This window comes from Salvelinus alpinus, chromosome 3 (genome assembly GCF_045679555.1).
Source record: "Salvelinus alpinus chromosome 3, SLU_Salpinus.1, whole genome shotgun sequence".
Lineage (NCBI taxonomy): Eukaryota > Metazoa > Chordata > Actinopteri > Salmoniformes > Salmonidae > Salvelinus > Salvelinus alpinus.
Genome location: NC_092088.1, coordinates 15,713,533 through 15,739,827, shown reverse-complemented (window position 1 = coordinate 15,739,827; position 26,295 = coordinate 15,713,533). Strand labels below are relative to the sequence as shown.

General features: G+C 43.6%; 1 protein-coding gene across 1 annotated transcript in view; it reads right to left on the bottom strand.

Moving 5' to 3' along the window:
* The window catches only part of LOC139570092 (protocadherin-15-like), a 314,364-nt gene that overhangs the window by 147,259 nt on the left and 140,810 nt on the right, over window positions 1-26,295 (bottom strand). Inside the window, exons 9-11 of the mRNA XM_071391605.1 lie at window positions 24,545-24,715; window positions 15,819-15,927; window positions 14,074-14,186 (exon numbers count right to left, since the gene is read on the bottom strand). Coding sequence (XP_071247706.1) covers window positions 14,074-14,186; window positions 15,819-15,927; window positions 24,545-24,715 — 393 coding nt within the window. The remainder of the gene's footprint in view (window positions 1-14,073; window positions 14,187-15,818; window positions 15,928-24,544; window positions 24,716-26,295) is intronic.

Below are 26,295 nucleotides of genomic sequence, written 5' to 3'. Positions count from 1 at the left end.
TTTCCCATGCATCAAAGTGTCTAGCGTTACCCTGGGGCTATGTCACTCACTATATTAGAATATTATATCATTTCAATGAGTGAACAATATGCCTTCTAATTGCACTTTGATATGTATGTGCAGGGTAACAACAATCTGACATTAAATCTGACATTCTGACAATAGTAACTTTATGTTATTGACTGAAATAAAAGTGATTATATAGGGGGTGGCAGGTAGCCTCGAGGTTATGTTCGAAAGCTGCTGGTTCGAATACCGGAGCCGACAAGGTGACAAATATGTTGCTGTGCCCTTGAGCAAGGCACTTAACTCTAATTGCCCAAAGGGCACTGTACAATTGTGACCCCCATTCCCTGCGGGCGTCTCAGGGGATATGCAAGAAACATCTCCATGACATGCTTCTGTAACAGGGCAAATATAAGCCCCCCCCCCCCCCACACACAATAAACATAAAATAAAAATACTATATATTATTAATTGTTCTTTGATGGTACAGTATGGTTATTGCTGTCGATTTTAAAATAAAATTTTGTTTACAGTGCCTTCAGAAAGTATTCACCCCTCTTTACTTTTTCCACATTTAGTTGTGTTACAGCCTGAATTTAAAATAGATTAAATTGAGATTTTTGCCACTGGCCTACAAAAACAATACCCCATAATGTCAAAGCTGTCACGCCCTGACCGTAGTTCCTTTTTTATGTCTCTATTTTGGTTTGGTCAGGGCGTGAGTTGGGGTGGGCATTCTATGTTTTGTTCTATGTTGACCTTTTCTATGTGTTTGGCTGGGTGTGGTTCTCAATCAGAGACAACGATAGACAGCTGCCTCTGACCATACTTAGGTAGCCTGTTCCCACCTGTGTTTGTGGGTAGTTGTTTTCTGTTGTGTGTCTGCACCAGCCAGAACTGTTTCGGTCATTATCTTTGTTATTTCAGTGTTAATTTAATAAATATGGACACGTACCACGCTGCACCTTGGTCCTCTCCTTCCAACAGCCGTTACAAAAGCGTAATTATGTTTTTCAATTAATAAATAATAATAAAATATGAAAAGCTGAAATGTCTTGAGTCAATAAGTATTCAACCCCTTTGTTATGGGAAGCTTAAATAAGTTCAGGAGTAAAAATGTGCTTAACAAGTCACATAATAAGTTGCATGGACTGTGTGTGCAATAATAGTGTTTAACATGATTTTAGGATGACTACATCTGTACCCCACACATACAATCATCTATAAGGTCCCTCAGTCAACCACAAAGACCAGGGAGGTTTTCAAATGCCTCACGAAGAAGGACACCAATTGGTAGATGGGTAAAAATGTAAAAAAGCAGACATTGCATATAATTTTGAGCATGGTTAAATTATTAATTACACTTCTGATGATGTATCAATACACCAAATCACTACGAAGATACAGGCATCCTTCCTAACTCAGTTGCCGGAGAGGAAGGAATCCGCTCAGGGATTTCACCATGAGGTCAATGGTGATTTTAAAACAGTTAGAGAGTTATATGGCTGTGATAGGAGAAACCTGAGGATGGATCAACAACATTGTAGTTATTACTTCACAATACTAACCTAAATGACAGAGTGAAAATGAGGAAGCATATATATCCCAAAACATGCATCCTGTTTCCAACAGGCACTAATGTAATACTGCAAAAAATGTGGCAAAGCAATTCAATTTTGTCCTGAATACAAAGTGTTATGTTTGGGGCAAATCCACTGAGTACTGAGTATCACTCTCCATATTCTCAACCAAAGTGGTGACTGCATCATGTTATTAGTATGCTTGTAAAAATGAAGGAATTGGGAGTTTTTCAATATAAAAAATAATGGAATGCCGCTAATCACAGGCAAAATCGTAGAGGAAAACCTGGCTCAGTTTGCTTTTCACCAGACACTGGGAGATGAATTCACCTTTCAGATGGACAATAACCTAAAATACAAGGCCAAATCTACACTGGAGTTGCTTCCCAAGAAGACAGTGCATGTTCCTATGGAAAGACCTGAAAATGGTTGTCTAGCAATGATCAACAACCAATTTGAAGGATTTTCTTAAAGAATAATGTTGCACAATCCAAGTTTGGAAAGCTCTTAGAGAAATTTCCAGAAAGACTCACAGTTGTAATCACTGCCAAAGGTGATTCTAACATGTATTGACTCAGGGGGTTGAATACTTATCTGTTGAATATATATTAGTGTTTTATTTTTCAGGAATCTTTTACAAATGTTAGAATGTTTCTTCCACTTTGACATTAAAGGGTATTTTATTTAGATCGCTGACTAACCATGACAATTACATCCATTTTAATCCCACTTTGTAACACAACAAAATATGGAAAAAGTCAAGGGTTGTGAATACTTTATGAAGGCACGGTAACTGTATAATTTTGCTGTCAGTTTTGAATAATATGCCCCACGCACAATCAACCAAAACACTTGTGTTTCTGTGGAATACTAAATATTATTTTCAGTTATATTTTCAATAAAATCTCAAGGTTACTGCATCAAACACCATCCTCGCCTCTGAGGCCATGTCTTGTGAGAACTCAACATGGAAGCCAAAGTGTTAAGTGAGTGACAGCATGGTCTCCATTACTGGCTAGAAGAGTTTGTAACTGTGTATATATGAATAGCAATGTCTTGTGTCAAAAGCACTTCACACCTCCCTGGTGGGGGAATATTAAGTCGATTGCCCCCCCAACTAAGATCAGATTCTATTACTGACACCCGCGAGCAGCGATCATATCAAACAGAATGAGAACCAAATTTAAACAAACAGTTACTGAAACTATTCAATCTTAGAAGTGGTCCATAACCAAATGCATACTCTGCAGCTTCATTCAATTACAGTGGTGGTAGAAAGCGTTGGATGACCGGCTCCATATGCTCAGTAAAGGGTGATTAACATGTATGTCATCAACATCTCTCAAACCACTTCGATAGTCGATCACATACACGTATCAGTCAAATCCAGTTCAAATATGATAGTCATCAGAAAAGTATACCTCTCTGTCCACCAGACACCCAGCTGCTCCCTCCCCTCCATTCTGAGACTATTCCTCTCACATGCATCTGTGTCACTGTGTGTCTATATTTAACACAGCCGCAGGGCAGTATCTGCTTTATTCATACTGTGTGTCTATATTTAACACAGCCGCAGGGCAGTATCTGCTTTATTCATACTGTGTGTCTATATTTAACACAGCCGCAGGGCAGTATCTGCTTTATTCATACTGTGTGTCTATATTTAACACAGCCGCAGGGCAGTATCTGCTTTATTCATACTGTGTGTCTATATTTAACACAGCCGCAGGGCAGTATCTGCTTTATTCATACTGTGTGTCTATATTTAACACAGCCGCAGGGCAGTATCTGCTTTATTCATACTGTGTGTCTATATTTAACGCAGCCGCAGGGCAGTATCTGCTTTATTCATACTGTGTGTCTATATTTAACACAGCCGCAGGGCAGTATCTGCTTTATTCATACTGTGTGTCTATATTTAACACAGCCGCAGGGCAGTATCTGCTTTATTCATACTGTGTGTCTATATTTAACACAGCCGCAGGGCAGTATCTGCTTTATTCATACTGTGTGTCTATATTTAAACGCAGCCGCAGGGCAGTATCTGCTTTATTCATACTGTGTGTCTATATTTAACGCAGCCGCAGGGCAGTATCTGCTTTATTCATACTGTGTGTCTATATTTAACACAGCCGCAGGGCAGTATCTGCTTTATTCATACTGTGTGTCTATATTTAACACAGCCGCAGGGCAGTATCTGCTTTATTCATACTGTGTGTCTATATTTAAACGCAGCCGCAGGGCAGTATCTGCTTTATTCATACTGTGTGTCTATATTTAAACGCAGCCGCAGGGCAGTATCTGCTTTATTCATACTGTGTGTCTATATTTAAACGCAGCCGCAGGGCAGTATCTGCTTTATTCATACTGTGTGTCTATATTTAAACGCAGCCGCAGGGCAGTATCTGCTTTATTCATACTGTGTGTCTATATTTAACACAGCCGCAGGGCAGTATCTGCTTTATTCATACTGTGTGTCTATATTTAACACAGCCGCAGGGCAGTATCTACTTTATTCATACTGTGTGTCTATATTTAACACAGCCGCAGGGCAGTATCTGCTTTATTCATACTGTGTGTCTATATTTAACGCAGCCGCAGGGCAGTATCTGCTTTATTCATACTGTGTGTCTATATTTAACGCAGCCGCAGGGCAGTATCTGCTTTATTCATACTGTGTGTCTATATTTAACACAGCCGCAGGGCAGTATCTGCTTTATTCATACTGTGTGTCTATATTTAACGCAGCCGCAGGGCAGTATCTGCTTTATTCATACTGTGCGTCTATATTTAACACAGCCGCAGGGCAGTATCTGCTTTATTCATACTGTGCGTCTATATTTAACGCAGCCGCAGGGCAGTATCTGCTTTATTCATACTGTGTGTCTATATTTAAACGCAGCCGCAGGGCAGTATCTGCTTTATTCATACTGTGCGTCTATATTTAACACAGCCGCAGGGCAGTATCTGCTTTATTCATACTGTGTGTCTATATTTAAATGCAGCCGCAGGGCAGTATCTGCTTTATTCATACTGTGTGTCTATATTTAACACAGCCGCAGGGCAGTATCTGCTTTATTCATACTGTGTGTCTATATTTAACACAGCCGCAGGGCAGTATCTGCTTTATTCATACTGTGTGTCTATATTTAACACAGCCGCAGGGCAGTATCTGCTTTATTCATACTGTGTGTCTATATTTAACGCAGCCGCAGGGCAGTATCTGCTTTATTCATACTGTGCGTCTATATTTAAATGCAGCCGCAGGGCAGTATCTGCTTTATTCATACTGTGTGTCTATATTTAACGCAGCCGCAGGGCAGTATCTGCTTTATTCATACTGTGTGTCTATATTTAACGCAGCCGCAGGGCAGTATCTGCTTTATTCATACTGTGCGTCTATATTTAACACAGCCGCAGGGCAGTATCTGCTTTATTCATACTGTGCGTCTATATTTAAACACAGCCGCAGGGCAGTATCTACTTTATTCATACTGTGTGTCTATATTTAACACAGCCGCAGGGCAGTATCTGCTTTATTCATACTGTGCGTCTATATTTAAACACAGCCGCAGGGCAGTATCTACTTTATTCATACTGTGTGTCTATATTTAACGCAGCCGCAGGGCAGAATCTGCTTTATTCATACTGTGTGTCTATATTTAACACAGCCGCAGGGCAGTATCTGCTTTATTCATACTGTGTGTCTATATTTAACGCAGCCGCAGGGCAGTATCTGCTTTATTCATACTGTGTGTCTATATTTAACGCAGCCGCAGGGCAGTATCTGCTTTATTCATACTGTGTGTCTATATTTAACGCAGCCGCAGGGCAGTATCTGCTTTATTCATACTGTGTGTCTATATTTAAACGCAGCCGCAGGGCAGTATCTGCTTTATTCATACTGTGTGTCTATATTTAAACGCAGCCGCAGGGCAGTATCTGCTTTATTCATACTGTGTGTCTATATTTAACGCAGCCGCAGGGCAGTATCTGCTTTATTCATACTGTGTGTCTATATTTAACGCAGCCGCAGGGCAGTATCTGCTTTATTCATACTGTGTGTCTATATTTAACGCAGCCGCAGGGCAGTATCTGCTTTATTCATACTGTGTGTCTATATTTAAAGCAGCCGCAGGGCAGTATCTGCTTTATTCATACTGTGTGTCTATATTTAACGCAGCCGCAGGGCAGTATCTGCTTTATTCATACTGTGCGTCTATATTTAACGCAGCCGCAGGGCAGTATCTGCTTTATTCATACTGTGCGTCTATATTTAACACAGCCGCAGGGCAGTATCTGCTTTATTCATACTGTGCGTCTATATTTAAACACAGCCGCAGGGCAGTATCTACTTTATTCATACTGTGTGTCTATATTTAACGCAGCCGCAGGGCAGAATCTGCTTTATTCATACTGTGTGTCTATATTTAACACAGCCGCAGGGCAGTATCTGCTTTATTCATACTGTGTGTCTATATTTAACGCAGCCGCAGGGCAGTATCTGCTTTATTCATACTGTGTGTCTATATTTAACGCAGCCGCAGGGCAGTATCTGCTTTATTCATACTGTGTGTCTATATTTAACGCAGCCGCAGGGCAGTATCTGCTTTATTCATACTGTGCGTCTATATTTAACGCAGCCGCAGGGCAGTATCTGCTTTATTCATACTGTGCGTCTATATTTAACGCAGCCGCAGGGCAGTATCTGCTTTATTCATACTGTGTGTCTATATTTAACGCAGCCGCAGGGCAGTATCTGCTTTATTCATACTGTGTGTCTATATTTAACGCAGCCGCAGGGCAGTATCTGCTTTATTCATACTGTGTGTCTATATTTAACGCAGCCGCAGGGCAGTATCTGCTTTATTCATACTGTGTGTCTATTTTTAAACGCAGACACAGGGCAGTTTCTGCTTCATTCATACTGTGCGTCTATATTTAACGCAGCCGCAGGGCAGTATCTGCTTTATTCATACTGTGCGTCTATATTTAACACAGCCGCAGGGCAGTATCTGCTTTATTCATACTGTGCGTCTATATTTAACGCAGCCACAGGGCAGTATCTGCTTTATTCATACTGTGCGTCTATATTTAACACAGCGACAGGGCAGTATCTGCTTTATTCATACTGTGCGTCTATATTTAACACAGCCGCAGGGCAGTATCTGCTTTATTCATACTGTGCGTCTATATTTAACGCAGCCACAGGGCAGTATCTGCTTTATTCATACTGTGCGTCTATATTTAACACAGCGACAGGGCAGTATCTGCTTTATTCATACTGTGTGTCTATATTTAAACGCAGCCGCAGGGCAGTATCTGCTTTATTCATACTGTGTGTCTATATTTAAACACAGCCGCAGGGCAGTATCTACTTTATTCATACTGTGTGTCTATATTTAAATGCAGCCGCAGGGCAGTATCTGCTTTATTCATACTGTGTGTCTATATTTAACACAGCCGCAGGGCAGTATCTGCTTTATTCATACTGTGTGTCTATATTTAACGCAGCCGCAGGGCAGTATCTGCTTTATTCATACTGTGTGTCTATATTTAACACAGCCGCAGGGCAGTATCTGCTTTATTCATACTGTGTGTCTATATTTAACGCAGCCGCAGGGCAGTATCTGCTTTATTCATACTGTGCGTCTATATTTAAATGCAGCCGCAGGGCAGTATCTGCTTTATTCATACTGTGTGTCTATATTTAACGCAGCCGCAGGGCAGTATCTGCTTTATTCATACTGTGTGTCTATATTTAACGCAGCCGCAGGGCAGTATCTGCTTTATTCATACTGTGCGTCTATATTTAACACAGCCGCAGGGCAGTATCTGCTTTATTCATACTGTGCGTCTATATTTAAACACAGCCGCAGGGCAGTATCTACTTTATTCATACTGTGTGTCTATATTTAACACAGCCGCAGGGCAGTATCTGCTTTATTCATACTGTGCGTCTATATTTAACACAGCCGCAGGGCAGTATCTGCTTTATTCATACTGTGCGTCTATATTTAAACACAGCCGCAGGGCAGTATCTACTTTATTCATACTGTGTGTCTATATTTAACGCAGCCGCAGGGCAGAATCTGCTTTATTCATACTGTGTGTCTATATTTAACACAGCCGCAGGGCAGTATCTGCTTTATTCATACTGTGTGTCTATATTTAACGCAGCCGCAGGGCAGTATCTGCTTTATTCATACTGTGTGTCTATATTTAACGCAGCCGCAGGGCAGTATCTGCTTTATTCATACTGTGTGTCTATATTTAACGCAGCCGCAGGGCAGTATCTGCTTTATTCATACTGTGTGTCTATATTTAACGCAGCCGCAGGGCAGTATCTGCTTTATTCATACTGTGTGTCTATATTTAAAGCAGCCGCAGGGCAGTATCTGCTTTATTCATACTGTGTGTCTATATTTAACGCAGCCGCAGGGCAGTATCTGCTTTATTCATACTGTGTGTCTATATTTAACGCAGCCGCAGGGCAGTATCTGCTTTATTCATACTGTGCGTCTATATTTAACACAGCCGCAGGGCAGTATCTGCTTTATTCATACTGTGCGTCTATATTTAAACACAGCCGCAGGGCAGTATCTACTTTATTCATACTGTGTGTCTATATTTAACGCAGCCGCAGGGCAGAATCTGCTTTATTCATACTGTGTGTCTATATTTAACACAGCCGCAGGGCAGTATCTGCTTTATTCATACTGTGTGTCTATATTTAACGCAGCCGCAGGGCAGTATCTGCTTTATTCATACTGTGTGTCTATATTTAACGCAGCCGCAGGGCAGTATCTGCTTTATTCATACTGTGTGTCTATATTTAACGCAGCCGCAGGGCAGTATCTGCTTTATTCATACTGTGTGTCTATATTTAACGCAGCCGCAGGGCAGTATCTGCTTTATTCATACTGTGTGTCTATATTTAACGCAGCCGCAGGGCAGTATCTGCTTTATTCATACTGTGCGTCTATATTTAACGCAGCCGCAGGGCAGTATCTGCTTTATTCATACTGTGTGTCTATATTTAACGCAGCCGCAGGGCAATATCTGCTTTATTCATACTGTGTGTCTATATTTAACGCAGCCGCAGGGCAGTATCTGCTTTATTCATACTGTGTGTCTATATTTAACGCAGCCGCAGGGCAGTATCTGCTTTATTCATACTGTGTGTCTATTTTTAAACGCAGACACAGGGCAGTTTCTGCTTCATTCATACTGTGCGTCTATATTTAACGCAGCCGCAGGGCAGTATCTGCTTTATTCATACTGTGCGTCTATATTTAACACAGCCGCAGGGCAGTATCTGCTTTATTCATACTGTGCGTCTATATTTAACGCAGCCACAGGGCAGTATCTGCTTTATTCATACTGTGCGTCTATATTTAACACAGCGACAGGGCAGTATCTGCTTTATTCATACTGTGCGTCTATATTTAACACAGCCGCAGGGCAGTATCTGCTTTATTCATACTGTGCGTCTATATTTAACGCAGCCACAGGGCAGTATCTGCTTTATTCATACTGTGCGTCTATATTTAACACAGCGACAGGGCAGTATCTGCTTTATTCATACTGTGTGTCTATATTTAAACGCAGCCGCAGGGCATATCTGCTTTATTCATACTGTGTGTCTATATTTAACGCAGCCGCAGGGCAGTATCTGCTTTATTCATACTGTGTGTCTATATTTAAACGCAGCCGCAGGGCAGTATCTGCTTTATTCATACTGTGTGTCTATATTTAAACGCAGCCGCAGGGCAGTATCTGCTTTATTCATACTGTGTGTCTATATTTAACGCAGCCACAGGGCAGTATCTGCTTTATTCATACTGTGTGTCTATATTTAAACGCAGCCGCAGGGCAGTATCTGCTTTATTCATACTGTGTGTCTATATTTAAACGCAGCCGCAGGGCAGTATCTGCTTTATTCATACTGTGTGTCTATATTTAAACGCAGCCGCAGGGCAGTTTCTGCTTTATTCGCAGCCTGGCAAGTTCCAACTCAATGAAGCCTAGAAGAAACTTTCCAACACCAACAGATGCTTATGGAAAGATAATCGTATTTTTTTGCCTTATAAAAAAAAAGAGGGAAAGGATTAGCACTCTATAACTGACAGTGGACAGGGCAGACTGGTAAATGGGTTTACTGCTGAGCTGATCTCTCCCACTCTCAGACTAGAGGGATGGAGGGAGAAGGAAGGATGGAGGGAGGGAGAGGGGAGAGATGGAAAGACGAAAGCTGAAGGGGAAATAGAGAGGAGGAGGGCACTCTGAATCCTGAAGGAGAACATCACTCAAGCACATTGCTGGTCTTAGATAAAAAGGTGTTATCTAGAACCTAAAAGGGTTCTTTGGCTGTCCCCATAAGAGAACCCTTTGAAGAACCCTTGTTGGGTTACAGGTAGAACCCTTTTGGTTTCAAGTAGAACCCTTTTGAGTTCCATCTAGGACCCTTTCCACAGATGGTTGTACCTGAAATCAAAACAGGTTCTATCTGGAACCAAAAAAGGTTGTACCTGTAATCAAAAGGGGTTCTTATGGGGACAGCTGGAGAACCCTTTTAGGTTCTAGATAACACCTTTTTATCTAAGACCAGCAATGTGCTTGAGTGATGTTCTCCTTCAGGATTCAGAGTGCCCTCCTCTCTCTTTCCCCTTCAGCTTTCGTCTTTCCATCCCTCCCCTCCCCTCCTTTTTTATACTGGCTGTTGGTGCACAAGGAGTCAGGAACACAATAACTGATGAAATCAGAGCGACTGTGGTTGACCATGTTGTCAATCATGGGATGAGCATGAGGGAGGCTGGGCAGCGGGTTCAACCAAATCTGAGCCGCTGTACTGTTGCAGGTATCATCTGGATATTTAGAAATGAGAACCAGTAAGTAACTGTGCTGTAGTCTTACTGGTACATTAGTATGTACTGTACTTTCATAATGAGAAGGATCTATCACTAAAACCATTCAAATGTTTTTACAGAACTCCAGTATCTGGTGGAAGAGGTTGACTATTCACCCCAGAGCAGGAGACCCACATTGTAAATATGGTCATTGCAAATAACTGCATCAGACTCAGACAACTGCAGGACCACATAATGGCAGATAACACCATATTTCAAAACGTCAACAGAGTGAGTCTCTCTGCACTGTCTCGTCTACTGAAACGCAATAGAATTAGGATGAAGCAGCTGCACAGAGTCCCTTTCGAAAGTAACTCAGACCATATAAAACAACTGAGATATGAATATGTGCAGGTAAGCTGTACTATCCTATCATTGGTACTGGATCTGGAAGTGTGTGGTGCTACATCATATTGACTGATCCCTGTCTTTTCCTACTGTGCTACATTGTCTTGTCTCTTTCAGAGAGTCATGGAGCTAGAAGCAGATGCAGTGTATCAGAAGCAGATGCAGTGTATCATGAGCTAATATATGTGGACAAGGCAGGTTTCAACCTTGCAAAAACAAGGGGCTGCGGCAGAAATATAATCGGACACCGTGCCATCATCAACGTCCCGGGACAACGTGGTGGCAACATAACAATGTGTCCGGCTATTAGTCAAAACGGCATCCTTCACCATCATGCAATCCTAGGCCCATACAACACTGCACACATTATCACATTTCTGGACACCCTCAACAACAGACTAATCCCTAATGACCAGGGGCCAGAACAGCCCAGGTACGTTATCATCTGGGACAATGTTAGTGTCCACCGGTCTGCTGTGGTCCGTAATTGAGTCACAGGTCACCCACTTTTCATCTCACTCAATATCCCCCATACTCTCCGTTCTTGAATTCTATTGAAGAATTCTTCTCTGCATGTGGTTGGAAGGTGCATGATCGCCAGCCCCACCAACGCATACCCCTTCTACAGGCAAAAGAGGAGGCTTGTGGAGACGTGGATCAGGGGTCATGCCAGGCCTGGATACGGCACTCCAGGCCATACTTTCCACGCTGCCGAGCTCAAGACAACATGTGATGTGGATGAAGTCTTATGGCCGGACCCACAAAGAAGGTGAGATGGAGCCACATTTGTTTATGTTCTTTTTTTTCTAGCACAAATGTTTTTGTTTTCTTCTACTGCGCTTTTGTTGTTTGAGGAGTGTTAGAACATTTTCCGCTTATTTGTATTGATAGTGTGTTATGTTCGGAAAACTTTACACATTTGGATACCTGTGTGTACAGTCGGGGCCAAAAGTTTCGAGAATGACACAAATATTAATTTCACAAAGTCTGCTGCCTCAGTTTGTATGATGGCAATTTGCATATACTCCAGAATGTTTTGAAGAGTGATCAGATGAATTGCAATTAATTGCAAAGTCCCTCTTTGCCATGCAAATGAACTGAATCCCCCAAAAAAACATTTACACTGCATTTCAGCCCTGCCACAAAAGAACCAGCTGACATCATGTCAGTGATTCTCTCGTTAACACAGGTGTGAGTGTTGACGAGGACAAGGCTGGAGATCACTCTGTCTTGCTGATTGAGTTCGAATAACAGACTGGAAGCTTCAAAAGGAGGGTGGTGCTTGGAATCATTGTTCTTCCTCTGTCAACCATGGTTACCTGCAAGGAAACACGTGCCGTCATCATTGCTTTGCACAAAAAGGGCTTCACAGGCAAGGATATTGCTACCAGTAAGATTGCACCTAGATCAACCATTTATCGGATCATCAAGAACTTCAAGGAGAGCGGTTCAATTGTTGTGAAGAAGACTTCAGGGCGCCCAAGAAAGTCCAGCAAGCGCCAGGACCATCTCCTAAAGTTGATTCAGCTGCGGGATCGGGCCACCACCAGTACAGAACTTGCTCAGGAATGGCAGCAGGCAGGTGTGAGTGCATCTGCACGCACAGTGAGGCGAAGACTTTTGGAGGATGGCCTGGTGTCAAGAAGGGCAGCACAGAAGCTACTTCTCTCCAGGAAAAACATCAGGGACAGACTGATATTCTGCAAAAGGTACAGTGATTGGACTGCTGAGGACTGGGGTAAAGTCATTTTCTCTGATGAATCCCCTTTCCAATTGTTTGGGGCATCCGGAAAAAAGCTTGTCCGGAGAAGACAAGGTGAGCGCTACCATCAGTCCTGTGTCATGCCAACAGTAAAGCATCCTGAGACCATTCATGTGTGGGGTTGCTTCTCAGCCAAGGGAGTGGGCTCACTCACAATTTTGCCTAAGAACACAGCCATGAATAAAGAATGGTACCAACACATCCTCCGAGAGCAACTTCTCCTAACCATCCAGGAACAGTTTGGTGACGAACAATGCCTTTTCCAGCATGATGGAGCACCTTGCCATAAGGCAAAAGTGATAACTAAGTGGCTCGGGGAACAAAACATCGATATTTTGGGTCCATGGCCAGGAAACTCCCCAGACCTTAATCCCATTGAGAACTTGTGGTCAATCCTCAAGAGGCGGGTGGACAAACAAAAACCCACAAATTCTAACAGAGCATTGATTATGCAAGAATGGGCTGCCATCAGTCAGGATGTGGCCCAGAAGTTAATTGACAGCATGCCAGGGCGGATTGCAGAGGTCTTGAAAAATAAGGGTCAACACTGCAAATATTGACTCTGCATCAACTTCATGTAATTGTCAATAAAAGCCTTTGACACTTATGAAATGCTTGTAATTATACTTCAGTGTTCCATAGTAACATCTGACAAAAATATCTAAAGACACTGAAGCAGCAAACTTTGTGGAAATTAATATTTGTGTAATTCTCAAAACTTTTGGCCACGACTGTATGTGTGTTTAATACATGTATGACAAGACTTTATTGCAAACTGCTATGCCCTGCAAACAGAAAAGCAAAAGCCAAAAGTGTTTTTCATTTATACCATCAGTGCGTAGTTGGTGCTTCGTGTGCTCATTCAAATGACGGTTTGTGTGTACTGTAGACACAAAACCACATTTTCTTTTTAAAGAGTTTGAAGAGTTTTGCAAGAATTGTTTGCTTTTGCAAGATATGTATAATGTTTTGCTGGTTTGGTGTAAGGTTTTGTGGTTGGTGTGTAGAGCTTTGCAAAAAAGAGCCTATAGTTTCAAAGATAGTGCCTAAGCAATCAGAATAAACTGTACTATAACATACAGCTTGCACTGGGCTCTTTGCTCCTGACTTTGAGCCATCTGTAGTACAGGAGTTCCCCCTGGCCTGATAAAGGAATTCTATCTACAGAAGCTCATGTTCATATTCCCCTCTGAGTGGGAGGATCCTTGTAGCATGCAGAAACTTAACGGATCATCGCCCTCTGGAGTTTAAAGCAACAAGCCTCCTGGGCGATGGTGTGTGAGATACCTGACTCATCCTGATGGGGTTTAACACACACACAAAGACAGACACCTACAGCCAGTGCATCCCCAGCCTCTGCCTCTTTCCAGCTGTGATTTACCGGATCATTCCCCTCTTAATCAGAATAAAAGACCATGATCCTGTCATGAAGAGAGCATCCCGGGCTACAGAGCTTTATTCTGATTACCTTGATTACCAAGTCAAATCTATTGTACAGGTCCCTGATGAGCGGTTTGAGGAGCTGCAGCTCGGCGGTGGTTCTGTTCAGGGAGAAGTAGTCGACGTACGTCTCAGGCTTGCCTAAAACGGGAGACAGGGAAATAAGCAACCGTCACTCTGAAAGTCAGGGGAGAAGATGGAGCCTTTAGGAAAATACTGTAAGTCTTCTATATATCGTTACTTTTAATACATTTTACTGCACCTGTCATTGCACGTATACATGACTGTAATTATAATGAAAAGTATTAAAAGCTTATTGTCAGTGTATGTCAGAGAATACCAGGTTGCTTTCAAATGATCGGGGTAAAGAAGGCGGAGGGATTGAAGGTTTTGAACTGCTTCCAGACAGATGGATCCTTCACTGTCTCTGACCGACAGGTCTCTCTCGCTCTCGCCCAGACATCTCTTTATTGGCCTCCCAGAGAGCCGGGGAGCGAGGAGGGGCGCATTCCACATCAGCATGATTCCCTGCAGGGGCTACAGCTGTGCTGCTGCCTGCTCATCTCAGCTCACCACAGGTGGCCCTCCACTCCCCTTCGCCACTGCCAGCAGAAATGCATCTCCGCCTCCCACTCATCTCTCCATCGCATCCTCCCTCCCTCCCCACCACCAGCCTTTTGGCTATTGCTGCTGTGCTGAGTCGCCACAACCACCACCCCTCTGCATGGCCAGGCCTGGGAGCTAGCTATCCCCTCTGAAGGCCCGGGAGTTAGCGATCCCCTCTGATGTCCCGGGAGCTAGCTATCCCCTCTGAAAGCCTGGGAGCTAGCTATCCCCTCTGAAGGCCTGGGAGCTAGCTATCCCCTCTGAAGGCCTGGGAGCTAGCTATCCCCTCTGAAGGCCCGGGAGTTAGCGATCCCCTCTGAAGGCCCGGGAGCTAGCTATCCCCTCTGAAGGCCTGGGAGCTAGTTATCCCCTCTGAAGGCCTGGGAGCTAGCTATCCCCTCTGAAGGCCTGGGAGTTAGCTATCCCCTCTGCAGGCCTGGGAGTTAGCTATCCCCTCTGAAGGCCCGGGAGCTAGCTATCCCCTCTGCAGGCCCGGGAGTTAGCTATCCCCTCTGAAGGCCTGGGAGCTAGCTATCCCCTCTGCAGGCCCGGGAGTTAGCGATCCCCTCTGCAGGCCTGGGAGCTAGCTATCCCCTCTGAAGGCCCGGGAGCTAGCTATCCCCTCTGAAGGCCTGGGAGCTAGCAATCCCCTCTGAAGGCCCGGGAGTTATCGATCCCCTCTGATGTCCCAGGAGCTAGCTATCCCCTCTGAATGAACTTTGTTCTTGGAGACCTTCAATGCTGCAGATTTCTTTTGGTACCCTTCCCCAGATATGTGCCTCAACACAATCCTGTCTCGGCGCTCTACGGACAATTCCTTCAACCTCATGTCTTGGTTTTTGCTCTGACATGCACGGTCAACTGTGGGACCTTATACAGACAGGTGTGTGCCTTTCCAAATCATGTCCAATGAATTGCAGTTACCACAGGTGGCCTCCTATCAAGTTGTAGAAACATCTCAAGGATGATCAATGGAAACAGGATGCACCTGAGCTCAATTTCGAGTCTCATAGCAAAAGGTCTGAATACTTATGTAAATAAGGTATTTCTGTTTTATAAATGTGCAAACATTTCTAAAAACCTGTTTTCGCTTTGTCATTATGTGTTATTGTGTGTAGATACATTCCGAATGCACTGTAGATGGCAGCCATGTTAACAGGGACCTACCAATGAGGATGGAGTAGAGGATGCCTGGCCTCTGTGATGGAGGCTGGATGTTCCTGTCCTGGTCCACGGCCTGAATGATGGGCGTCACGTTGACAGGGTTCACTTTGCTCTGAGATGAAAGAGTAATGGTTAGTTATATCTGGCTGTCAAAACAAAAAGAAAAAGCCATTTCCACAGTGTGGGATACGGGAGCTTCCATTCTTGCTGTGCTAAAAGGATGGAGAAAATAAATGATGAAGAATTAATGTATGGCGTTGGACACGATCTTCATCAATTAGTTATCTTGGCATTTCACAGCAGCAACAGCAAAATAACTGCAGTGTTTCAGTTGTACCTCTAACTTAAACATTATGGGCAAAGCACAAATCATGTAGATTCTGCTGACTTGCTTTGCAGTAAAAGGTGTATTCTTAAAACAGTGAATAATCATAAACTGTATGACCTCTTTGTGGATCTCTTTATCACAGTACCTGTCACAAAAACCAATGAACTGCAGACATTTGTGTTGTTCTCCCCGGTACAACATGTCTTTATGTCATTTAAGAGGTTGAAAGCACAAGAGAGAGCGTGGGAGAGAGAGCGGGAAAGAGAGAGAAAGAGGGGAAAAGAGAGCGAGAAAAGAGTGAAAAAGAGGGAGAGGAACAGAGGGAGGGAGAGAAGAACAGAGGGAGGGAAAACGAGAGAGGGAGAAAAAGAGAGAGAGGAAAAGAGAGACAGGAAAAGAGGGAGTGAGACGGTGGGGGAGAGAGAGACTGAAAAATAAAGTTTGCAAGAGAGAGAAAGAGTTTGTGAAAGTGAGAGACTCCAGAGAGAGAGAGAACAGGAAGGGAGAAGTAATGATAAAGTGAGTAACTGGTCGTCCATTCCAAGTTGCCCCAGCCTAGGGGGAGGAGTAAAGATGTGCAGAATTACAAACAACAGGCGGGCCTAGTCTCAGTAAATAAGCAGCTCATTTAGAACTCAACTCTTCTCAGAGAAACCAAGTGACACTGCTAAAAGTGAAGATGAGTTTCAACCAGTGTTAGATGCCTGGTTGCCTCTGAAATAAGGCTCTGGGAATCTTGTCATTCTGTGTGTCTGTGTGTGTGTGTCTGTGTGTGTGTGTGTGTGTGTGTGTGTGTGTGTGTGTGTGTGTGTGTGTGTGTGTGTGTGTGTGTGTGTGTGTGTGTGTGTGTGTGTGTGTGTGTGTGTGTGTGTGTGTGTGTGTGTGTGTGTGTGTGTCATGACCCCTACAGGGACCCCACTGCATAATTGTGATCTCTGTGTGCCAGGAAGAAGTCTCGAGCAGCTGCTGTAAACACACACACAAACACACCGGTAGGACCATATGCTCCGGGGGCTGGTTGGCAGGAAATGACAATTTGTGACAGACATTGATGACAAGCTCGAGGAGCTGAGGTGCTGCAAAGACAGACGCTGTTTGTGTGGAATAAATGACAAACATCTCGGTTTGTTTACCTTGTAGAGTACAGAGACTACAAGGAGGTCAGACATTAGTCAGAACTGTAATAAAGCCACCTGGAATCAAGCTCTGAATGAAACTAAAGGCTTTTCCTCCTGTCATTCCTCCCCATGTTACTTGATCATCATACTTCACACAGCCCTATGAGTAGTTGTTAAGTGGAGGCAAAAAGTGTCGCCTACATTTTATCAGACACTGTTATCCAGGGTGACTTACAGGAGCAATTAGGCTTAAGTGCCTTGCTCAAGGGCACATCGGCAGATTTTTCACCTAGTCAAACCAGCAACCTTTCAGGTACTGGCCCAAAGCTCTTAACCACTAGGCTACCTGCCACCCATCCACTCCTCTCTGCTCTGTACATCTCCCTCCCTCATCATAGATCATGAGCACAATTTGGCAAAGATTTATCTCTGTGGGGCCCATTGTAATCCTCAGCCCCTGCAACTACAATGGCCCCAGTATGACTGCAGTAAATCTAATGACTCTTCGGGGCCCTGTCCTCGGTGGACAGATTAGCTCTGATGATACTCCCTCAGTCAGCCCTTATCTCCTGAGGAACTACAGCAGACAAGACTGGTGTCCAGATTACATGGAAATGCATTTATATGAAATAGCGTGAAGGTGATGATGATGATGATGATTCATCACAATATGTGTCCGTGTTAAGTTGAATTGCAGAATGAATCAGCCTCATTCAAGGCAAGGGATTATAGATTTTTAGTGATACATTCAATTATTTAGAAGCCTGTATTTAAAGTCAAGATTTTGCCTTTTCTTTACAAATAATACTACTGACTGATACAGATGCATATTTCATGTGACTGAAATACACAACTAGGCATGATGCCAAATGAATGTATTTCCTTTGATCTGGATGAAACCATACCTACTCCTTCTCGGCAGACCAGCCAGGGTCCTCCGCTCCGTTCCACATCCGTGGCCCATAATCAATGGTTGACTGAGCGTCGGCTGGGCGTTTTAACGGCTGAACTGGAGGAAGATCGTCTCTTGAGGCACCGGTTGAAGCACGGGAGGATTTTATTACTGTAATTAACGAGGATGGATTCTCTGGTGGAGTGTGATCTGTGATGGTGTAACGAGCAAGCGGCGGCCCTTTGGTCCCTCCTCTATTTTCACTAACCCACAGGAAGACAAATCAATAGACTGCTTTACTCTACACTACTCTACTCAGATGAACCCGACCTTCCAAATGAATGCCGAGCATCTCCAGATTCCTCTATGATGTATAGTGAACACTGACAAGAAACTTCAATTAAAAGACTCTGCATCGGGTATAATTTGACAGTTTTGTATATGATATGATCAGCACCTGTTTTCAAAACAGCCAATTACTCGTCTTAGATTTGGAATGACTTGTCTGTTCACATTTTCATTATTAGCTATATCTTATTCCAACTTTACATTTCAGCCAGCAAACGAATTATCCAGTGAATTCATTAATTACACTCTCCATTTAATTTTATACACACCAGTCACCAACAAAGCAATTATGCTCCACTCAACACTGGGGTACAATACTTTCAAAGCCTCCTGTGTTAATTGTCAACAGGCACTAGCAGTTGCCTACCTACTGTTCTCTCAGTGATGTATTTTCAATCTTATATCTCAGCTCTGATGGTATATTAGATTATATTAACACTAGCCACAGAGGACGTCCAGAGTGCTGCTGCGTATGGGGGGTGGGGAGCTAAATAGTCAAATTGACAGAGGAAAAAGCATTGGAGCCCCACTTCAGCCTTGTTTGGGATGACCTTTTATGTTATTCCTGCTCCGGAGAGGCTCTCTAGCTCTCTGCTATGGAAGGATATAAAGGGGCTGCCAGGAGGGATCAGTTTGTCTTGGGGAATGCACCTCCACTCTCCTCAAGAACATTCTCCTTGCTCCTGGCTCCTGTTCCCTAGAAGGTCTCACTATTTCCTGGATCCTCAGCTGAGATATTGTCTTTCAAACTAAGTGTAGCGTGAAAGGAGACCCACTGGCATAACATTGTGACAAAGAGGAGTTTTTGGGATCTGACCTATGACCTGCTGTATCCTTCTCCTCCTCCCCTCTAATCACAAGCTTCGTTTCACAGGTAGCGCTCTTTTTATACGCTGCAAGGTACCTGAACGGTACTGAGCCTCAATAAATAAGTTGAAGCATTATTTAAATGTTTCGTTGAGCACTGGCGGAGGAGATATGAGAGGCGTATTAAAGAGATAACGGGGAGAGCTGCCTGACAGGGAGGATGTCTGAGAGAGACAAGAGGAATATAACAGTACATCATTACACATGTGAAACTGAACTAGCCCCCTGAGTGATGGGATTGATGGGGATGACAGGATGAGGTGGGGGTGTTTTGAAGACCTGATAAGAGGTTATGCTGGCTTCGCCACGGCATACATAATCAGAATCACATAATGCCGCCTGTCACAGCACTCGTAAAATGTGTCCTTGAGTGCATTCTAGCGTAGGCATTAAGTACAGGAACCAGCCACCCAAACCAGTGGTGTAAACTTGACTTAAGGCTCCTGTTCCCTTGTTCTGTCACTTGGCTGCAGAGTGTGGAAGGTTCTCAATGTAAGCAAATGTCGTTTTAGTCCTCTGTGTTTGGTATGGCTCTAGTGCACCACTGCCTTCTCACGGACACAGTTTGACCTTCTGTAACTCTCTCTTAGGATATATTGGAATGTCAGCAAAAAATGACATTTAATACTTTTCAGCAAAAACGCTGCTTGATCGTGACAATGGAATTGATCTGGAGGCGAAAGAAAGAGTTTAGGAGAGGTGTTGGCTAGCAGAGTAGAACACCTGTTTAGGAGAGAGGTTGGCTAGCAGAGTAGAACACCTGTTTAGGAGAGGTGTTGGCTAGCAGAGTAGAACACCTGTTTAGGAGAGGTGTTGGCTAGCAGAGTAGAACACCTGTTTAGGAGAGGTCCTGGCTAGCAGAGTAGAACACCTGTTTAGGAGAGGTGTTGGCTAGCAGAGTAGAACACCTGTTTAGGAGAGGTGTTGGCTAGCAGAGTAGAACACCTGTTTAGGAGAGGTCCTGGCTAGCAGAGTAGAACACCTGTTTAGGAGAGGTGTTGGCTAGCAGAGTAGAACACCTGTTTAGGAGAGGTGTTGGCTAGCAGAGTAGAACACCTGTTTAGGAGAGGTGTTGGCTAGCAGAGTAGAACACCTGTTTAGGAGAGGTGTTGGCTAGCAGAGTAGAACACCTGTTTAGGAGAGGTGTTGGCTAGCAGAGTAGAACACCTGTTTAGGAGAGGTGTTGGCTAGCAGAGTAGAACACCTGTTTAGGAGAGAGGTTGGCTAGCAGAGTAGAACACCTGTTTAGGAGAGGTGTTGGCTAGCAGAGTAGAACACCTGTTTAGGAGAGGTGTTGGCTAGCAGAGTAGAACACCTGTTTAGGAGAGGTGTTGGCTAGCAGAGTAGAACACCTGTTTAGGAGAGGTCCTGGCTAGCAGAGTAGAACACCTGTTTAGGAGAGGTGTTGGCTAGCAGAGTAGAACACCTGTTTAGGAGAGGTGTTGGCTAGCAGAGTAGAACACCTGTTTAGGAGAGGTGTTGGCTAGCAGAGTAGAACACCTGTTTAGGAGAGGTGTTGGCTAGCAGAGTAGAACACCTGTTTAGGAGAGGTCCTGGCTAGCGGAGTAGAACACCTGTTTAGGAGAGGTGTTGGCTAGCAGAGTAGAACACCTGTTTAGGAGAGGTGTTGGCTAGCAGAGTAGAACACCTGTTTAGGAGAGGTGTTGGCTAGCAGAGTAGAACACATGTTTAGGAGAGGTGTTGGCTAGCAGAGTAGAACACCTGTTTAGGAGAGGTGTTGGCTAGCAGAGTAGAACACCTGTTTAGGAGAGGTGTTGGCTAGCAGAGTAGAACACCTGTTTAGGAGAGAGGTTGGCTAGCAGAGTAGAACACCTGTTTAGGAGAGGTGTTGGCTAGCAGAGTAGAACACCTGTTTGGGAGAGGTGTTGGCTAGCAGAGTAGAACACCTGTTTGGGAGAGGTGTTGGCTAGCAGAGTAGAACACCTGTTTAGGAGAGGTGTTGGCTAGCAGAATAGAACACCTGTTTAGGAGAGGTGTTGGCTAGCAGAGTAGAACACCTGTTTAGGAGAGGTGTTGGCTAGCAGAGTAGAACACCTGTTTAGGAGAGGTGTTGGCTAGCAGAGTAGAACACCTGTTTGGGAGAGGTGTTGGCTAGCAGAGTAGAACACCTGTTTAGGAGAGGTGTTGGCTAGCAGAGTAGAACACCTGTTTAGGAGAGGTGTTGGCTAGCAGAGTAGAACACCTGTTTGGGAGAGGTGTTGGCTAGCAGAGTAGAACACCTGTTTAGGAGAGGTGTTGGCTAGCAGAGTAGAACACCTGTTAAGGAGAGGTGTTGGCTAGCTGAGTAATACACCTGTTTAGGAGAGGTGTTGGCTAGCAGAGTAGAACACCTGTTTAGGAGAGGTGTTGGCTAGCAGAGTAGAACACCTGTTTAGGAGAGGTGTTGGCTAGCAGAGTAGAACACCTGTTTAGGAGAGGTGTTGGCTAGCAGAGTAGAACACATGTTTAGGAGAGGTGTTGGCTAGCATGAATGATAGCATACGATCATAGATACAATTTGGCTACATAGGACCTACAAACATTTACAATGAATAGCAAAATCACAATAACCACAAGAATAGCTTCAGATCAAAATCTACGTTGAGAAATTAAATATCCAGGCAGCCTCTCAATTTAACAATACGTTGGAATAGATCTACAATAGAGTTAGCCAATAGCTGGGCTACTCAAGGTCTTTGTTTTTGTGGAGTCTGGGATTCAATCATCGGGTGCATTCAAGGAGTGATAATAACCATCCTTTTCTAGATTTCTAGAACTTAAGCGCCAAGACAATTTAATGTGGTCGCCTGGAAAATGTTATTTTCCTAGTGTCTGCCGGGTTCCAAAGTTCCCTGACCGTGAGTATCCACTTTACATTTGGATTAGTAACAATTTAAATAAACTGGTGCTTCCACTCAAGGTACGAGAGTCCAAAGTGTAAAACTAATTACCTGTGAATAATCTGTCTTGTAATTCTAGCATTTCCATGCTTCCCTGACTCTGCCATTTACTTGTGTTAGACTCTGATCAAGAGAAACTGTAAACAGGGCCCTGCCTAGATCAGTGAACAAAAACCAATGGAAATGACAAGGAGGTATCATTCTGATCGTCATTCTACATGACAAAACACGTGTCACGCTATTTGGAGTCTAAATCTAATTACTAAATTACTTTCACACACACCAGAGGAGGCTGGTGGGAGGAGCTAGAAGAGGACGGGCTCATTGTAATGGCTGGAATGGAATTAATGGAACATTCCATCCATTACAATAAGCCTCCTATAGCTCCTCCCACCAGCCTCCTCTGATACACATCCTCTCATACTTTCGACAGTTCAACATGCTTCCTCCAAGGCGAAGGTCGAGATCTGTGTGTTCTCCGAAACATGATCCAACCAAGTCGCACTGCTTCCTTTTTCATGTATTTTTTATACATTTTTTTTGTATTTGAAATGTTTTCCCTTTTTCTCCCCAATTTCGTGGTATTCAATTGGTAGTTACAGTCTTGTCTCATCGCTGCAACTCCCGTATGGACTCGGGACAGGCGAAAGCCGAGAGCCATGCGTCCCCCGAAACACGACCCAACCAAGCCGCACTGCTTCTTGACACAATGCCCACTTAACACAGAAGCCAGGAGCATCAATGTGTCATAGGAAACCGTGTCAGTGTGCACTGTGTCAGTGTGCACCGCGCCAGGCCCGCCACAGGAGTTGCTAGTGCACGATGGGACAATGACATCCCTGCCGGCCAAACCCTCCCGACCCGGACGACGCTGGGCCAGTTGTGTGCCGCCCCATGGGTCTCCATGGGGAGCCTGGACTCGAACCCAGAATCTGTATTGGCACAGCTAGCACTGCGATGCAGTGTCTTAGACCACTGCGCCACTCGGGAGGCCAGTGAACACTGATCTAACTCTGGGTTGGGGAAGCCCCTGTGGGAGGGGGGTCGGAAGGGACATTTTTATCTCATTCCATCTCGTCGCTTGTTTCTTTGTCCATGTGTCACAACAAAAATAAACAGCACACGTCTCTTATTAAAACAGCATGCATAATCAGAAGGATAGCTAAATATTTACCAGAAAAAATTATTCAGCAAATAACACAAGCATTAATTGAGAGTCAGGTGAACTACTGTTCTGTGGTCTGGGGAAATGCATCATTAAGTGAAGTTAGGAGGCTGCAGAATGCACAGAATAAAGCAGCAAGGATTGTTTTAAGGTGGAGATATGGTTCTTCTGTTGCAGTCATGCGCAGTGTTCTTGGTTGGTCATCAATCGATAAGATAATAGAAAGGAACATGCTTATTTTTTTTCATAATATACATCATTTAAAACGGCCAAGTTCTATTCACAACGGTATTCAGTTGGTAAGAGACAGACATTCCGTAAATACTAGGAATAGATTGTCCACCATCTATGTGTTATCCAGACAGAAAAGAGAAATAGGCAAAATAACATTTCGATTTAGAGCAATAAAGAAATTGAATGAATTAACTGAGCAAACCAGAAACCTTTCAATATATAAATTTAAACATTATTTTAAAACTATTTAAATATAATACATAGACATGTTGTGGGACTATAGTAGATGAAGAATCAATATTTTTTAGATTGAGTATTTATTGGGTCATTATGTTAGTATATTATGTATGTTGGTAATTGTGTGTTATATGTGGAAATGTGTTCGTATTAGAAATTGTATTTTAATGTTTAAGGACTCTTGGAAGATTAGTCCAAATGGGGACTAAAAGAGATCCAAATAAACATCAGATTTGATTTGATTTTATGTGAATTTTCATCTTCATTCTGGTTATGCATGACCAATAAATGTAATATATCACTACCTATAAATAGCATAAATCTATCCCTAGCATAAATCTAATAGCCCTCTGTATTTAAAGCCAAAATCTTTGAAATTATCTTAAACACAAAGAAATCACACTGAACCAGTCTTGTGTTTAGTACTAATATGCCGAAGATGACTCCTGAGGCTGATATGCGAAACAGAGGCCAGAGAAGCCAAGCTGTGTCTCAGCCACCTCTCTCCCTGGCCCTGAGAGTAGTGTGCTGCTTGTCAAGCAGCCCTGTTTGAATGGAGCAACATGTAAAAGGCTTCTTCTCAGCAGGGGGTCTGAAGCTCAGAGTTCTGGAGACGGTGCTGGTGTGCAGTAACACTTACTGGGTCAGTGAGCTCCAGGATGTGGACCCGGTAGGTGAGGGGGCTGCAGTCACGTGTGTTGTCGACCAGAGAGCAGGGCAGGAACATAGGCCCCAGGTCATCCCCGTCCAGCACGTCTACAGTCAGGGTGGTGGTGGCAGTACGCCGTTCGTTGGAGTACGGGGCGCGATCCTACAGGGGGAGATGACAGGGGTGGATGTGGTAAACTGAGGATTTAAAGTACATTTTTGAACGTCTACCCTTCTTCTACAGCTATTCTATCTTAAGTGCAACTTCCTTTCTGTCTTTTCAAAAACATTCACGTTTTCTAAAACATTCTATATTGTATTCATTTGAGGCTGGAAAGCACTTGCATTGAAAACAGTAAAACCTATATGCCACATCAGGTATCTGTTCATTTAAGTGTTCCAGTATCAAAAGGTATTGTAAAACATTTTGGTAAAATGAAATGAATTGTGTTTTTGGTGATTGTTCCATTCCAGAGGAAGACCTTGACATCATATACTGCATTATTCCTATCTGTTTATTCCTATCTGTACTTACCATTCTTGACTTGGAAATGTAGTACTTGTATTTTACTAACATTTTTCAACAGATTTAGTTTTCTTATTATATTTCAAAAGGTCATGTAACAATAATGGAACACAACAAAAAGGTATTTTTGCATTTACAAAGTGGTACAAAGGTTTTCTTAGTGCTATAGCCTACCCTATTTAAAAACCACATTGTACAGAACTGTACTCAGGTAAGTGCTCCAGTGTTTCGTTGGACAATTGGTTTCCCCAGACAGACTAATTGATTTACAGTAATGTACTGTTAAACCATAGTTTATTTGGAATTTACGGTAACATACTGTACCTTAATGGCTGCCATTAAGTTACCGTAAAAACAAGTTAAGTATTTTCAGTGTAGAATAAGCCACCTCAATATTTCCAGCCATAGGTTGCAATATACACTACATGACCAAAAGTATCATCAAACATGCTCGTCAAACATTTCATTTCAAAATCATGGGCATTAATATGGAGTTGGTCTCCCCCTTTGCTGCTACAACAGCCTCCACTCTTCTGGGAAGGTTTTCCACTAGATGTTGGAACATTGCTTTGCGCATGGAGGCATTGTCATGCTGAAACAGGAAAGGGCCTTCCACAAACTGTTGTCACAAAGTTGGAAGCACAGAATTGTCTAGAATGTCATTGTATGCTGTAGCGTTAAGATTCCCATTCACTGGAACTAAGGGGCCGAGCCTGAACCATGAAAAACAGCTCCAGACCATAATTCCTCCTCCACCAAATTTTATAGTTTGCACTATGCATTCAGGCAGATAGCGTTCTCCTGGAATTCGCCAAATCCAGATTTGTCCGTCGGACTGCTAGAGGGTGAAGCATGATTCATCACTCCAGAGAACGCATTTCCACTGCTCCAGAGTCCAATGGTGGCGAGTTTTACACCACTCCAGCCAATGCTTGGCATTGCGCATGGTTATCTTAGGCTTGTGAGTGGCTGCTCGGCCATGGAAACCCATTACATGAAGCTCCCGACGAACAGTTCTTGTGCTGACGTTGCTTCCAGAGGCAGTTTGGAACTCGGTAGTGAGTGTTGCAATCAAGGACAGACAATTTTTACCCGCTACGTGCTTCAGCACTCAGCGATCCCGTTCTGTGAGCTTGTGTTGCCTACCACTTTGCGGCTGAGCCGTTGTTGCTCCTAGACATTTCCAGTTCACAATAGTAGTACTTACAGTTGACCGG